At 40.3% G+C, this 16,306-nt stretch overlaps 1 protein-coding gene across 2 annotated transcripts in view; it reads right to left on the bottom strand.

Annotated features, from left to right (window-relative positions):
• Positions 1 to 8,696, bottom strand: part of RGS6 (regulator of G protein signaling 6) — a 140,490-nt gene extending 131,794 nt beyond the window's left edge. For both annotated transcript variants that reach the window (XM_061376384.1, XM_061376385.1), the window contains exon 1: positions 8,586 to 8,696. In XM_061376384.1, the coding sequence (XP_061232368.1) occupies positions 8,586 to 8,612 (27 nt within the window). In that variant the 5' untranslated portion in view covers positions 8,613 to 8,696. The remainder of the gene's footprint in view (positions 1 to 8,585) is intronic.
• Positions 8,697 to 16,306: the final 7,610 nt, after the last annotated feature.

The following is a 16,306-nucleotide window of genomic DNA, read 5'->3' as shown; positions in this document are numbered from 1 at the left end:
ATGTGATCTCCACTCAGTAGCTTGTGCAAAGAGGGAGCAGTGGTTGTCATATAGTCTATATGAAGTGCTATAGTGTTGTCCTTTGTGAGGACCCAAGAGCTGCTATGCACAGTCAAAACATCATGGCCACGTCTCTTCAGTGTCAAAATGCCAGGATGTAGCACTTGGCAAAGCCACTACCATGGTATCAAGCTGCATTCAGGCACTGCAGAAAGTGAGTACAATAGTCAATAAAATTTGCAGCTGTGCAATCTTATACAATGGGACGGGTTAATCAAATCTCATGCTTCAAGGCATAACATGATTGCCTACAAGATGAAGAAAGCACTTCTTGCCCACAGTATATTATGAACAGTTGTTCTTACCTTTCTCCAAAACAGGAAGAGAAATAGGTGTTACAAATACAGCCAAATTATGCAAATTATGAGAAATCATATGTAGGACACAAATTTCCACAAAAAAATTAGAATCTTTTTATTACTTCTAGTTGCTTCTTTTTTAGCAAAAAAGAGAGCTGGGAAAGCCTGCAATTCTATGAATTACTAACAGAAAATCAGTAGGAAAGCATTCTAGTTTCTGCCTTCTCTATTTTTACCATACATTTAACTCAAGCTCATTCACAGCCTGTTGATTAAAACTGTTTACATGCAAGTTTTGTTTCACCTCACATTAAAAGATTTCTAGTACCTATGGCACAGCTAAAAAAATATCCTCCTCTGCTAAATGAGCAAATATGAAATAAAGTTTTTAAGCAGATTTTTCTGGAACTGGGGCAGTATTGGCCAACCTTCAGTTATAATTTTCTCCCCAAGTGGCTAGGCTAGATTTCTTTTTTAATGTATGCCTTTTTTGCAACAGGCCCAAGTGCCTTGTCTTGTAGGCATGTCCTGCTGTAAAGTCAGCCTCTCTGACATTAAGAAATTCAAGAAAACCAGGAGACTACAACTAATGGCTATTTGTTTCAAGCAGTTTGCTCACCACCACGCAGGAACTCTGTGTCAGAGGCAGGAAACAGCTACATGAGCTACCATTGCCCTTGTTATCTTCTGCCCATAAATCTCACCATCCACACATCTGCCCCCTTCTGCAACAAGTCAGGCAGAAACATACAGCTGAACTGCTAAAGTGCAAGAAACTCCACAGAATGTGGTAAAAAAGGTGCAATGGCAGGCAGAGCCAAGATTTGGAGATGGAAACATTTAACATCCAAGAGCTCAAGAGGAAAAGCACTGCGATGAAGATATCAAGCTCTTTAGGAAAAATATGAAGTTGAAAGATCACAAGGGAGCACCAGAGATCCAGCCACTTCCAGGGGGCTGCAGAGCCCATCCTGTGCCCACTTGCTGACAACTGCTCAGTTCACCACATACTTTACTAGGACCACTTCACTTAATAGCTACCAAGTTCTACCTATCTACTTTGTGTATTGTCTAATAAATAACTGCTTTATGATGTAATATTGTGAATATTCTGTTTGCAGAGTCTTTGTGCTCAGCAAAATGTACTTCAGCAAGCTGACCCAGAGAGGAATGGTTACAGGCTTGCTGTAGAAAACAAGCTTGATTAAGTATGGGAACTGCTCCCACAATAATATCTCCATGCACAAACTGTGACTAGATATCTAGTTTTGGCAAATACTTTTGTGGAGGAAAGAGTGGAAGAATCTAAATTTACAAGGAGCCTGAAAATTTATCAGGTTTCCATAACAGTTAACAGATAATATCCATATGGGAAACATCCCCCAGAGAAGTTATTTTACCTCTCAAGCATAATATGAATAACATGAAAGCAGGGCAGAAAAATACACCTATTCTTTTTTTTCTTTACAGCATTATCACTGCACATATGGCAAGGAGGTTTTATTAACCACAGTAACAATATTCCATCATTTACACAATAATCTAAAACTCTAAGAGCAAGACTTTAATGCCAATACTGTGTAGCTATCCACAGTTATTGCCTCAATTGCCAGCTAAGTGGCAACAAGATCCCTTTAATTTTGGAGAAAGAAAACCAGACATGGTAGTGAACACATACTGGATAGAGTTATTCCAGGCTGTTTATCAGCACTGTGTCATACAAACTGCCAAGAGGTTTGCTTAGATAAATTGAACTTCTGACCAGTGATGCAATTCCTAGGGCGAAAAAAAAAACCAAAAAACCAACAACCCCCCCAACACAAAGAGGAAAAACTTGTCAAATCAGCTTAGAAGATATTAATTGTGAGATGCTAAGGTTCTGCTGTTCTCTAGCTACTCTCCACTCATTGATCTGAGTGACTGAATGAGATGAAATCATGTAGGGAAAATAGTGTCAGAAATAACTGACATTTGCTTGTTTCCTGACCAAAACTTGGGAAAATCTCCTGTGCTAGGTATAAGGGGGTAATACAAAAGAATTAATACATATATTGTAGATAATTAGATACAGAGAGAGAGAGAGTAGATAATATATATACTGTAGATAACTTGGGACCCAATTTTGAAAGGGTCTCATGTGGGGAATGATACATGACAGGGTAACATTGCAGTTGCAAAGAGGATGGAAAAAACATGTGAAAGCAATTCACAGCCACTTCAAAGCCACTGCCCTAGAATAAGAGGTATATGGGACCTTTGCGGATACTGGAACCCTGTGCAATGGTTGCTATTAGATGGACGCAGAAGGACACAGAAGAAAGTATAAAGTTACATTTGGTACAGGATCAGGAATCACGCTTAAACTCCCAGGGCTCAACTCTGAGCACTGATACGGCTTGCTCAAAACAAAACTTTGAACGTTATCATAAACTGATCTGAAGTTCATATCTGGTTCCAAACACTTATGTGTCCATTTTATTTTTTTAATCCATTTCTGGTGGAATAGCTGAAAACACATATTTTTAGATGTTTAAATGATCCAAAAGACCATAATTAAGCTGTTTTCTGGTTTCTGCCAGAAACAGAAGACAAGCATAGAAAATGCTGCAAGAGAAACTATTACTGTTTACGTATTATTTGTTGCCTCAGAGGAGGAGAATATGCTCTTTCCAGCAGGCTGATTTTCTTCACCACCTTCTTAAAACACATGTAAAGCAGATTTTCATTTGAAACACTGAGGTAAAACCCCACATGACCTTCCAAATGCAGGAAGAGGCAAGTGCAATGAGTGGTGCAAGTCCCTTCCATTATCCTCCTCATTTTTCTAAACATGGCCTAAAATGCAGGTTGGGGTTGGTTTTTCTTTCAGTTGCAACCATAGCACACATTTCATAGTACACAAAGCTGAAGTTCAGAGTTCCTTCCTCTGTGGTTGTATAGGAAGCTTTTCCATTTAAATTCAGACACTTTTTTGGTAAAAAAAGTGCTAAACTGGCAGCTAAGCAGAATCCAAGACAGCAGGGAACACTGTTCTAAAGTCTACCAATACTGAAACCTGTGAGAGAAACATTGAGGGGTTTTTACTTTCTGGAGAGAGTGCACTTCTAAGAATTTCTTCTTTATCTGTCGAAGCTCCCAGATCGTCTCTCATGGGGCCAGCTGGCATTTTAAGGCTCTTTTTCTGAAGAGTTTGTGAAATGAGGTCATTCTTTTTACTATTGTCACCTTTTAGCAGAGTGAAGTTTCTTTCATCAAAACTTTATCTTCCCACACCTCCAGAGAAAACTTTTGAACAACTTCAGTTTGAATTTTGTAGGGAAAACTTGTGCAACTACTGAAAGCTTTTCCAAACATAGTTTCTATATTAGAAAAAAAAACAAAACCCACCCCACTCTTACCCAAATTACTGTGCTTTGAATCAATGTATTTTTCCCCTAGAGCAAAACATATGGGAGCAGAACAATCTCCCCACACTATCTGCACCATTCTCATTAGACTTAGCTGGTATGACATTTCAGAAAGCCACTGAAATAGTAGGAATGATTCTGACCACACTCATACCACATCACTAGTATTTTACTGACTTCACCAAACTATGCCAAACTTGTATCAGCATAGGTAAGCTAGAACTCAGGGCATATGCACCAGGTGAGAACAGGGATACCTGGGCTTATCCTGCACTGAGATTTCTGGGATCTTTATCCCAAGTCAGCTGGAACCTGCAGCACGATGCCCGGCTGAACAGGTAGCAAGCCCTGCAGTGCTGCACTGCATCCTGCTGTCTTGGCTCCTTCCTTGTGGGTGGATGCTGTTGCTCCACTATTCACTGTAGACATTCTCCCATGTCTTAGATGAAGTAGGGGGACCCATGAATGACTTCTCCTGCCTTTTAAACAGTACAACAGAAAATGCAAGAACACAAAACCAGCAGAGCTGTGTCAGACCACAAATCCACCTACTCCTGCTCACAACAGTGGTCAGCAGCAAATGTCTAGAGAAAAACACGAAGACTGCAAATATACTTCTTTTAAATCTACTTCTGTGCGCTAATTTTGGCTCCTGGACATTTTATTTGATACTCAGGCTTCAGAGACATTATAAAAATATATATTTTAAGGATTCCTTTCCATTAAATGCAGAACATCAGCTTTAGAGGTGTGAGCTTGACAGAGCAATTAGCAACTGTGCTCCATCTGCCCTTTTAATGCAGTAATCTTACAGCTAATAATTTCATGCCACTTCATAATTAAGGTATGAATTCCAGCACTCAGACAAGTTCATTGTCCTGAGCTACTTTGACAACTGCACAAAAAACCCCCACCACAGTGAATCACCTGCCCACGGCTACGTCACCTGTTAGCAAGAAATTTAAAAGCAAGTTCACAGCTTCAGAGTTTTGATACTGATTTAGAGCCATTGCATCATTACTTTTGCATTTTACTTGTGAAGCATTCAAAATAATCTAAAGAAAATAAAGACTGTTACTGCCCTCATTATTATGTTAGAGTACCATTTTAATGGCTGTATAGACAGTAACGCTTCAGATGGTGACAAAAATCGAGGTAATGGTATGTGAAGTTTTGAGAGTACATGTTTAACTGTCCAGTGACAAGGTCTCCATTCAGAAAAGCATGGAAGCACATACCTACACCATTCCTATTAAGTAGAGCATTTCAGTGTGCATTTAACTTTAAGCACCTGCTTAATTTCTAAACCACTTATTTGGGGACTTTGGTATATATTATTGCCCTTTCAAAAAGGGATGCTTTGCTGTTACAGTAACTACATGAGATCATAAAATGTAACCCAAATGGAAATTAATTCAGAGTCTTTCAGGAGTAACACCATCCCCCCTGCAAACTAGCAGGGTAGGGCCTTACGTGAGACCAGCAGAGGGAACCCAAATACTGCACACTCCAGATGACACCCAGCAGAAACAAAGTTACGCATATGCAAGCACAGAGGTGAGAGCTCCCTGCTTTTAAGCTGCAGCACCATCCACTGAGGCTGCAGCATGCTTGCTTCTGCTAGAGCGACCTAGAAAGGCACACTATTCTTATCTGCCTCATAGGCTACAAATGATATATGGACATTTCAGTCTACATACGTTGAATTTCTTAAATTAATTTTGAAAGGACAAATACACTGAGTAGTGTGTTTATACAGCCTAATCTAGACAATTCATATTTTCCAACTTCACTATTTCATTGACATTACGCCTGTCTTCTATTACACCACGTTATCTAATGCTTGCAGTGGGCACAGTTGGGGCTGTTCAGCCTGGAGAAGAGAAGGTTGCGCGGAGACCTCATAGCAGCCTTCCACTATCTGAAGGGGGCCTATAGGGATGGTGGGGAGGGACTCTTCATTAGGGACTGTAGTGATAGGACAAGGGGTAATGGGTTAAAACTTAAACAGGGGAAGTTTAGATTGGATATAAGGAGGAAATTCTTTCCTGTTAGGGTGGTGAGGCACTGGAATAGGTTGCCCAGGGAGGTTGTGAATGCTCCATCCCTGGCAGTGTTCAAGACCAGGTTGGACACAGCCTTGGGTGGTATGGTTTAGTGTGAGATGTCCCTGGCCATGGCAGGGGGGGTTGGAACTAGATGATCTTAAGGTCCTTTCCAACCCTAACTATTCTATGATTCTATGAACACCTGAAAGGAACACATATAAGGATCAAATACACAACTTTGCCATCTTAATGTTTTTACATACATAGCTGTTTGGTAGTACATTTGTACTGTTTTCTCACTGTATGTATTGGTTTGGGGGTGAGGGCTGTTGCCATTGATATAGGTTTTCTTGGCACAAAAAAAAACAAACAAAAAAAACCAAACAAAAACCAAAACCAAACAAACAAAATCACAAGTAGGAGTTTCTCCCCCAGTGCCTGAGAATTTCTTCTGCTTAAGTGTTTTGGAAAAGCTACAGTGGGTTTCCCATGAGTTTTCTGGCAGCCTATATGAATGCCTTTTCAGCATCTTGAACTGGATTTGCCTGTGAAAACAGATTACCCAAAGACAATTACAATGTCAACTGATTTAGAAACTCCTGCACTGTCTAGGGTCCTGAATTTTATTTTAAAAGGACAATGAGGACTTTGTGGACAAGTGAACACACTTGAAAGACTTTAGGAAGCTTGAAAATTGCTTGGTTTCCTATAGCATCACACTTTCTGAGAGAGCACTATTGACTTCTCTGTAAGTTAAATTCACTCAGCCACACACCATCTCTTTCCTGTTGCACTGTCCACAACAACGTTTCATGTACTCTTTCAACAAGAGCACATCTGTATCCAATCACTCAATAGATAATCCAGAGTGATAAAGGTAGCAGAGCCACATGAAAATAGTGCATGGAATCAGAGGAACCCTCCACCGAGACACACCAATGCAGATCTGAATAGTAACTTTACACTGACTTTATCCACCACCCTCATGACTCTGTAAAACATGATCAACCCTCCTTTAGTCTTCTTTTAAAACTGAGGAATTTAAACTATTTAAGCATCTTCTCATAAGATGGCTGCTCTATTTGAGTCGCCCTTCTCCATACGTTCTTGAACTCTACCTTGTCCTCCTTGAAATGCGGACATCAGACACATCAGCTTGCGTAGACTTTATATGAGGAGCACAAGTATTTGCTGGCTTGCCTCATGTCATCTGTCAAAAATCTGTAATTCCCTCCAGCCCTGTTTCCTCTATGAAGATAATCTGCTGCCAACACTGATTGTCAGCAGTGAGGGTAGTTTATCAGGGGACGAACATCATTTAGTGAAAATACTCTCAAGGCCTCATTGCATGCAGCTGGATTTCTAAAACTGCAAATGGGTTATATCCTCCCCCAGCCCTAGAAAAAAAAAAAGAAGGAAAAGAGCAGAAAAGAAGGGTTTTTACATAGATGCAAACCCAGCAAATTTGTCACAGATGTTACTTGCACAGCTCCCTGTGTTGCCTGGGGACAAAGGATGAACTCAAAAGGATGAGAAACAAAGTGGGAAGTTCATTCTACCAGTGGTTACATGGATGAAGAAAAGTACAATCCTCTTGTATTTTTAGACTAGAAACATGACACCATACTTCATAATCTTGAGCACTGACATAGGTTTGGGGAGGGGAAAAAAAGTAGGTTCTGCCTTAATTTGAAAGCATATTGAATGAAACCAAAAGCAGGTCTCTGCTTCTGTGATTTATAATAGGATACTGTAATAGCTAGGTGGAAGTAGATTTATGTGGTCTGTATATAATTTAGATCCAAAAACAGAGGCAGTGTCACTTATAACGAGCCTTAGCTATGAGGTATGTCCCCATTCTCTTGCTTGTCAGGCATTTCAATTATCTCCCTTGTACTTTGTTATAAATAAAGCTGCAAGGAGATGTTCTAATACAGGCTGTCTGCAAAAAAACACAGGCTCAAAGGAGCCAAGAGTCACTCCTATGATAACGAAGTTTTAACTCAGAACTACTGAAATCAGTGATGGCATTCATACACTGAAAAAGCAAAAGTGTTTTACTACCACAAAAATACAGGTGTATTTACCCCACTAGCCACCACCATCTCTTGATTTAAAAGGCAAAACAACTCTAAGACATATGCAGTGCATGCTTCTTAAACACCCAGTTTCCAACTACTGCCTTTCTGGCCAAGGAAAGTTCAGCCTTACTCTCAAAAGTGACCAATTTCAGACACTGAGAATGGTGTTATTATGTGAATTGCAAGACAGCTGTACTAACATTGACATAGCTCTACCAGACTTTTTCCTTCCTTCATCTCCTTTCCACAGTTTGTCCTGCACTTTGTCACATGCAACATTTCATTTCAAAAGATTATTATATTAATAAAAATATTACAGCTTTCATAATACAGAATGTATGAATTTTATGCTTCATATAGTACTGTACATACATGCAATAGGACCACTTTTACATTGCCAAGTTAAAGGGACTCTATTTTGCTAATTTGCCAATGTATTTCCCAGTTAGTCAACAGCTTTTCACAAAGAAGGTTACTTTCCTGAATGTGAAATTCAACCTACACTAATAGTAATATTCTCCAGTCCTTCCTCATGTTCTTACTTGCAGACAGCCTTTGCTAAAACTTATCTTCTGTTTGTTAAAACACTTTCTAGCTTTAATAACCTACAGCTTCAAAATAATAACTACAATTACAAAATACAGAGCCTGAAAGTCAATTCTTAAACTGAGAAAACTACAATTTTCTCACCTGTACATCCATCCAGACCACTGACATCCCAAGAAATACAGCTCAGACCAATAGTCTGTGCACAAAGCATGCCTAAGAAAAGTAAATTGAATGAGCAGAAGGGAGTAAATATCCTATCTGAACCACACTCAAAAACAGGGCAGCCTCATTTACCTGCATTGGTTTCACCTGAGCAGTTGCTTTCCAGGAGCTTTCCTAGAGATGATGTCTGTAAGTAGCCAGCCAAGAACCATGAAGTACAAATAATTTTAATTTGGGCAAATGGCCACCTCTACCTTTAAAATGTCTAAAATGTAATCCTAAAAGGTACAACACAATTTTGCACTACCAGAGGATACCTTCTGTTTTCACATCTTGAAATTCAAAGAGCTATTTAACAATGTTTTGTTTTTCTGTGTCTGGAGAGCAGGTTAAATCTAACCTAATTCATCTGTCACAGAAGGTGACAGTACTTAAAAGGCACCAACACCAGCATTTTCTTGCTCTCAGTTACTTACGCTTCTGGACTTACAACATACTGTGAGGGTGGTGAGGCACTGGAACAGCTTGCCAAAAGAAGTGGTAAATGTTCCATCCCTGTCAGTGTTCAAGACCAGGTTGGACGAAGCCTTGGGTGACATGGTTTAGTGCGAGGTGTCCCTGCCCATGGCAGGGGGGTTGGAACTAGATTATCTTGAGGTCCTTTCCAACCCTAACCTACGATTCTAAGCATGTAATCCTCCATTACTAATTTGTTTCAAATTTAAACTAGGAATTAAATCCCCCATAATAACCTCAAACAACACACAGCACTTTATCAAATGCATATCTTCCCAACAAGAAGACAATACTTGGATCCACTGTGTACTTTCCATCCAATATTGCTGTGTTTACAAAATTTATTTACCCTTCCAGGACAAGATGTGAGCTGCTACATTAATAACCTTTACTACTCTGGTGTCATTCGTGTCTTCAGGACCATGATAATGGTCTGGCCAGTTATGTTTCTTTCCAGTCTGGGGGAGGTTAAGCATTGGAGGAGGATGTTCTCACTATGCTAGCCAAAAGGTGTCCTGAAGTGGTAAGTAGCCAAGCTAAGGCCAGGCCAGGTCCCCAGAAGGGTTTGTTGTTTTTTTTTTTTTAAATGGCTTAATTAGAACAACTGTGTGGATGCTGATAGATTCCTCACACAAAGGGTGCAACCTGGGTTGTAGTTCTAAACATATTTTTCAAGAGTGCTACTGTTCTCAGAAATTATACTTTGCCTTAAATAGCTGCTGAACCACTGGCTATTACTGGCACACAAAAATAACATAAATAATAATTACCGTACCATACCATGGAGGTGACCTGAATTCACCAGTTTATCAGCTATGCTGGTAACCTGCCTCCTAAACTAGCTGCTGAGCAGAATAAAAGGTATCTTCAGCCCAGTACATGCTAAACATTCATGTACATAATATTGCTAGTTGTGTGGTTGCCCTGCTAGAATAGAGAGAAGAACGGAGCTCCCTCATACTTTTTTAAGTTTGGAGCATACACTGGAGTTCTGCTAAACAACAAAAGAACGGGGACAGCAAAAGGATGTGAAGGAACTGGTTGTATGTGCAGGGGATCCCCTGGAACATACCATGAGCTTCCCAGCTTTGCACAGGTGATGAACAAGCACATGCATACATGCATGCATACACACACCCCTCCAGAGACATATATGCATTTTGTAAGGATAAAAGTGTGCACCTCTTTAAAGAAAGCTTTACAAGGAAAGCAAGAAGCAGAGAGTTTGCCATTATTCCAATTTAAAGCATCTGCCTGAAAACCTTTTAAATGCTTACTAGCTACAAATAAATGTATTGTAAGCAGCCAAAAATAGAGATTAGTTTTCAGGCAATTGGCATGATTACTTTCCTTAAGTGATGAAAATGACTATGTAAACTGAAGTCATAAGCAGAGTGCAATGATTAACTCCCAAAACACTATCCAAGCACTAAAATCTCCAAATTGGTAGTAAAACACTTTTATTTTCAAGTAAATATGTCTTCCTTCTACTGATGCTTAAACCTAGGTGAAAATTGTTACCACTGGAACTTTTTATCAACAGGATTAATGATGAAAACAACAGCATAAACAACTGCTAAATGTTATGTTATAAATGTAATTAACAGCAATGAAGAAAGTGACAGTTTAATTGACTCGAGTGTCGTACATGAGTGTAATATAGGACAGTCAGGCAACCATGGGACAATATTAATCACTTGTGATAATAGAAAAATGGGAAGTGAGAGGGTAAGGAAAGACATATTTCTTTGAAAATCATACAAATACCAAGAAAGTAATCTATATTATTAATTTTTATGTGGTCACTATAAAAAGCTGAAAACAAGTTAAAGCTTGATTAGGTGCTGGGAAGACATGTACAGAAAATACCTTTTAAAAGTATAGAAAGTATAGGAGTCGTCTGAAAGCCCCATTGCCTTCTCCCTTTTGGAAGCAGGAAATTCATGTTCAGGTTCCTCTGTCATGCTTATTATGTGGATTTTTGCTTTGTGAATCCTCAACTGATTAATTAAAAAGAAGCTGGTAATTATAGAATTAAAGTTTAAACCTGAATTATTTCTTGGTTTTATTTATTTGCTTATTTAAATCAGAGGCCTGCTATGTTCCTTCGAGCTACTCAGCAGCCCAGAGCTACATAGTAATAACTCTGTCTTGCAATGCTGAAGGGACCCATTTTGAAGGTTTATTTCCCTACAATATTCTAAATCATCATGTCACCAATTCTTGATGAGCAGCCATTTACCTCCCTGACACAGAACAGAGGCTGTTACTCTATGTCTGTATGAAGCAGGCTCTGATAAGAGTTCTGGGTTCCCATTCTGGGGATTGGGTATAGTGCTAATCCTTACAAAGCTCTCAGTTACTCCAGTGACTGACAAGCTACAAAAGCCGTCTAATACCTATAATCATCTGTGACACAGAGCTAAGTGAGCTGCTATGAACACTGAACAAGGATTTGTCAATTTTTTACTTCTAGCATCAGAAATATTCCACTGTTCTGATACAAAGAAGAGGTGTCTGACAGAAGAATAACTGTTCTCACAACAGTTTGTCTTGCTAAAATGTTATTATAACTTCTGACACAATATTGCATTTCAGCACATTTGGCGGTAGAGCACACTACTTCACCAAATCCAAGCACTTCATCACACGAAAAGTAAGCTTTAGACTTCAGTTTATATCGCCTTCAACATAACTATGAACACTAAGGCACTTCAAAAATCCTGAAGGGACAAAGAAACCTCAAAGCAAAAATAGCTGAAGCGTAACTAGGTATATATAACAGAGGAAAACTACTACCATGTGAACATAATATGTTTGGATAGCTTTCAATGCTTTCCAGTTACTTGAAACAATTTGCATTATCTTTGAAAGGATGCAATAATGAAGATGAGCAAGCTTATTGGATACTAATACTATCACGTCTGTGATATAATATTTTAGAATTAATAAACAATATTGTAAAGCAACACAAGACTAGATAATTTTAAAGATGCTCACTCTACAAATAAACAACTTGAGTAGAGAAGTTTTGAGTTAAGAAGGCCATGACATCCACAGCTTGATAACTAAGTAATGACTAAGTGGTCATGATGAGACAGTCCAATCTACAACCCCCTGATCAGATTCAGTTTCTTTCAGGTTTGAGTTCAAACACCTAACTCTATACAGCCCACTCAACTCTCACGCAGCTTTCTTATATAAACACAAATCAGGATTCAATATGTCTAACTCCAGGCCTCAGGACTTTGATATTGTACATATCTCTAGAAGCAGCAAGGGGTACAATATAAATGAATTTACCTTCCTTCAGGATGCAGAAAATTTGTTCTATGCTGATAAATTTGCTTATCAAGCCATGTGATTTGGCTGAACCACCCTTCTGACCCACTGTGCATAAAACAACTGGTGTGTAGATCAGAGACTCATCTGCAATGGCAGCCCTGCATATTGTGCTCACAGATGGTTGGTAGATGTCCCACCAGGCACAGCAGCTATTTTTATTTGGCTAGCATGCTTCATAGAATCATAGAATAGTTTGGTTTGCAAGGGACCTCAAAGACCGTCCAGTTTCAACCCCTCGTACCATAGGCAGGGACATCTTCCACTAGACCACTTTGCTCAAAGCCCCATTCAACCTGGCCTTGAACATTTCCAGGGATGAGGAAGCCACTTCTATGGGCAACCCATTCCAGTGCCTCACCACCCTCATAGTGGTGAATCTTGTCCTAATGTCTAATCTGAATCCCCCCTCTTTCAGGTTAAAGCCATTTCCTCTTGTCCTGTCACTGCATGCCCTTGTGAAAAGTCCCTCTCCAGATTTCTTGTAGGCCTCCTTTAGGTACTGAAAGGCTGTTACAGGGTGTCCTCAGAGGCTTCTCTTATCCAGGCTGAACAACCCCAACTTTCTCAGCCTGTCTTCAGGGCAGAGGTGCTCCAGCCCTCTGAGTGTCTTCTTGGCCTCCTCTGGACTCACCCAAATAGCTGTGTTGGGAGCCCCAGAGCTGAATGCAGGACTGCAGGTGTGGTTTCACCTGAGCAGAGTAGAGGGGGAGAATCACCTCCCTTAACCTGCTGGTCATACTTATGATGCAACCCAGCACACGGTTTTCTGGGCTGCGAGAGCACATGGCTGGGTTATGTTGAGCTTCAGATCAACCAGCATCCCCAAGTCCTTCTCCTCAAGGCTGCTCGTACATGATTTATTTACATGTATATGCATGTAGATAAAAACCTGATTGTGTGCACAGGCAGAAATACTGGGAATATTTGAAGTGTGTTGTGGTAGCACCAATGTTAACACCACCAACCACTCGTGACATGGTCCCAACCTGTCTCAGCACCCCTGTTCTCGCTCTCCCAGGCATGGGGATGAGAACCACAGTTATGCTCTGCACTCATCACTAGACCAGATTGTATGAAGGTGGCAGCGCCTGCTACAAGAGCTTTATTTCTTGTCAGCCTACCCCTGCAATTCTTGGACTCTGTGGTTTAGAAGGCTCTTCAAAGAAAGAAGAAACAACATAAAGGGCAGTGGTTGGGTTTTGAAACATTTAGACACTACTATCCTCAGAAAAATCACTGTGAACCTGCCAAGCTGCTGAACACAGTCTGACCACTGCGGGCTTCAGGCTTGTTATTTCTGTTAAAGCAATCTTTCATGGAAGGTCAGGGGAAATAATCTCAAGTAATGTGCTTCCTCCCATGTCACTGGTGTATTTCTGTTGCTTAGACAGTAAAAAAATAGAGTAGGAGTCACAAATCAGGCACTAACCAGCTAGCATAGAAAGTATGACTCTGGCACAGGCACAGCCACCTTTGTCTTCCGGTACTACAAGTGCTATTGTTGGTGATCAGCTGTGGCTCACAGGTTTGCAAGACTCCAGGAAAGGGCTGCTTTGCCACCTGAGGCATTTGTGAGCAGCCAGGAAGAGCCTAGGGTTGCGGTGTCCTCCAGCAGTCCCAGAGCATGAGCTGCTCTAGCATTAGTCAGATTCTAGTGGGGCAGAGACTTAGAAAGGGAACTCGTGTTAAAGCGTCCTGCCAATTTCAAGTGCACCAACTTACAAAGTGAACAATGTCTCCAGAGGTACAGGAGCTGGCTTGCAGTAACATGGATTACCTGCTTTCCCAAGCTGAGGCCTGACACCACGAAAAGAGGCAGTCAGATCCCAGTTCCAAAATGAACACAGAGTGAGCACTCTCAAGTGATTCAACCCAGCCATATTTGCTCTACAGTTTATTGTAAAGGGACAATTTTACACCACAGGAATGCCACCACTCTGCAGCTGGCATAATTTGATTTCAGCAAACTGGTCTTAGCTTTAAATTAAACCAAGTTTTGCAGATATTTCTTGCTTGAAGTATTTGTTGCTCTCATCACACTTTCCCTTCATTTCCCTGAGCAGGCTGGGTATCCTCTCCCAGTAAGTGAGTGTCTCTACAAGTAAGCAAAATCATTATGGGTTGATAGATGACATGAGGGCATCTGAATAGAATTTTTCCAAAACCTCCACTGACCAAGCCTCTTGCTGTCACAAGGCTGTTCCTCACCTGCATTCCCCACTTCCAGTCCATCTACCACAGAAACAAACAATCCTATGACATCTTGAAAGTAATAAGCCCTATCTACACTTATTGTACCCTCCTAAGACAGTAATTAACATTTAGTGAGCATTTTCTGGGAAAAAGCAAACCCTTTGGCCAATAGCAACTTACCAATAGTCTCCAGGGCTGGCAGCTTAGAAAAAACCCATCTTGCCATGCCCATTTCCACTTCAAATCTGGGGAAAATACATGATAATAATAAAAATGCACAGATAAACACTCAGTAAATAATGCACTGAAGTGCTGTGGTTCTCTTGTGTTACACGTATTTAGTGGTTAGATGTGGCTTCTGGGTTTGGAAGGCTCATGGAGAAAGGGAAATTTATCCTACAAAATACCCATGGCTATGATCTAAATCACAGAATATGCTTTTATAAATATCGCTTATTACTTATAGCAGTAATTCAACCCGATAACTAAAATACTATTCTCTAAAGGTTATCTTTCAGTTGCAGTTATGATCTCAATCAAAAGCCCAGAGCTTTGCCTGGAAGACAACCAAAGGTGAGGAGACCAACAAAGCCACGTTACTTATGTGAACTGTCAAAACACGAGGTTCAAGAGATTTTGCTCCTATTCATACTTCTTATTTAGGACCTTTGCTTTTGTATAGCTCTAGAATCAGTAATTACGTTAGGCATAACAATTCAGATGAGATTTTTCTACACTGACCCTTACAACACAGGTTAAGCAAGACTGCATATTTTAAACACTGTTTTTTAAATGTGTCATCTGCCCTCCAAAAAGCTTTGCAATAACAAACCAGAGGAAAAATTTCCTCCCATTCGGTTTCACACTCAATATATTAAAATACAAACCCTGAACAACAGTGTAAAGATAAAGAAGCAACTTTGTAAAGCATGGGAGGATTTTAAATAAACTCATTACACAAATCATTGTATTAGGCTTAGAGAGGCCAATCTTTCATTTAAAGAAAAGGAGATTTATATTTAGCAAATGGCAAAGACATGGCAGCAGAAAAGATTTGAGTTGCAGGCAACACACAATTATTAGACAAATTGTAATTGTGCAAAAAGCTGTGATGAAAGCCCTCAGCCTTCACGTCCAGAGGTACAGCACTCTGACAGTGAAGCTAAAAGCTTCTACAGCAGACATGGCCTCATCCTCTACCTCTCTCCAGCTGGAAGGCACCTCACGCAAGCTGTGTTTCCCCAGAGAAGGCGGTGAGTCTCTCTGGCACCTGAAGAGACTGAGACCATTGCTAGGTCCATTTCTGTCCTTCACGCCCTCTATCTACATGCAGAAGTACCCCTGTCGCTATGCAGCCATACCCATATGGATGCTGCAGCAATTCCTGCTCTGACTGCAGGAGCCAGCTTCATGCTCCTGGGTACACAGGCTGAATTTATGAGCTAATTGCTTATATAGGGACAGAAGGTTTCTGTGAACTGGTGTAAATGACAGTGGTATTTTTATTAATACATATCTAAGAGGTATCATTAACATGGGACTCTGAGCATTGCTTGGTGTCAGACTTCCCCTCCCATGTGGGCCTCTCTCTTGCTCCTTCTCTCATGTCATGAGAACAAGGAATAAAACTCATCCACCAAGCCCAT

This window comes from Neopsephotus bourkii, unplaced genomic scaffold, assembly GCF_033783945.1.
Source record: "Neopsephotus bourkii isolate Nb327-2 ecotype Australia unplaced genomic scaffold, CSIRO-AGI_Nbou_v1 NB_1707, whole genome shotgun sequence".
NCBI classification, from domain to species: Eukaryota; Metazoa; Chordata; class Aves; order Psittaciformes; family Psittacidae; genus Neopsephotus; species Neopsephotus bourkii.
The sequence above is the reverse complement of the archived record's forward strand: the minus strand, read 5'-3'. Positions and strand labels throughout refer to the sequence as shown.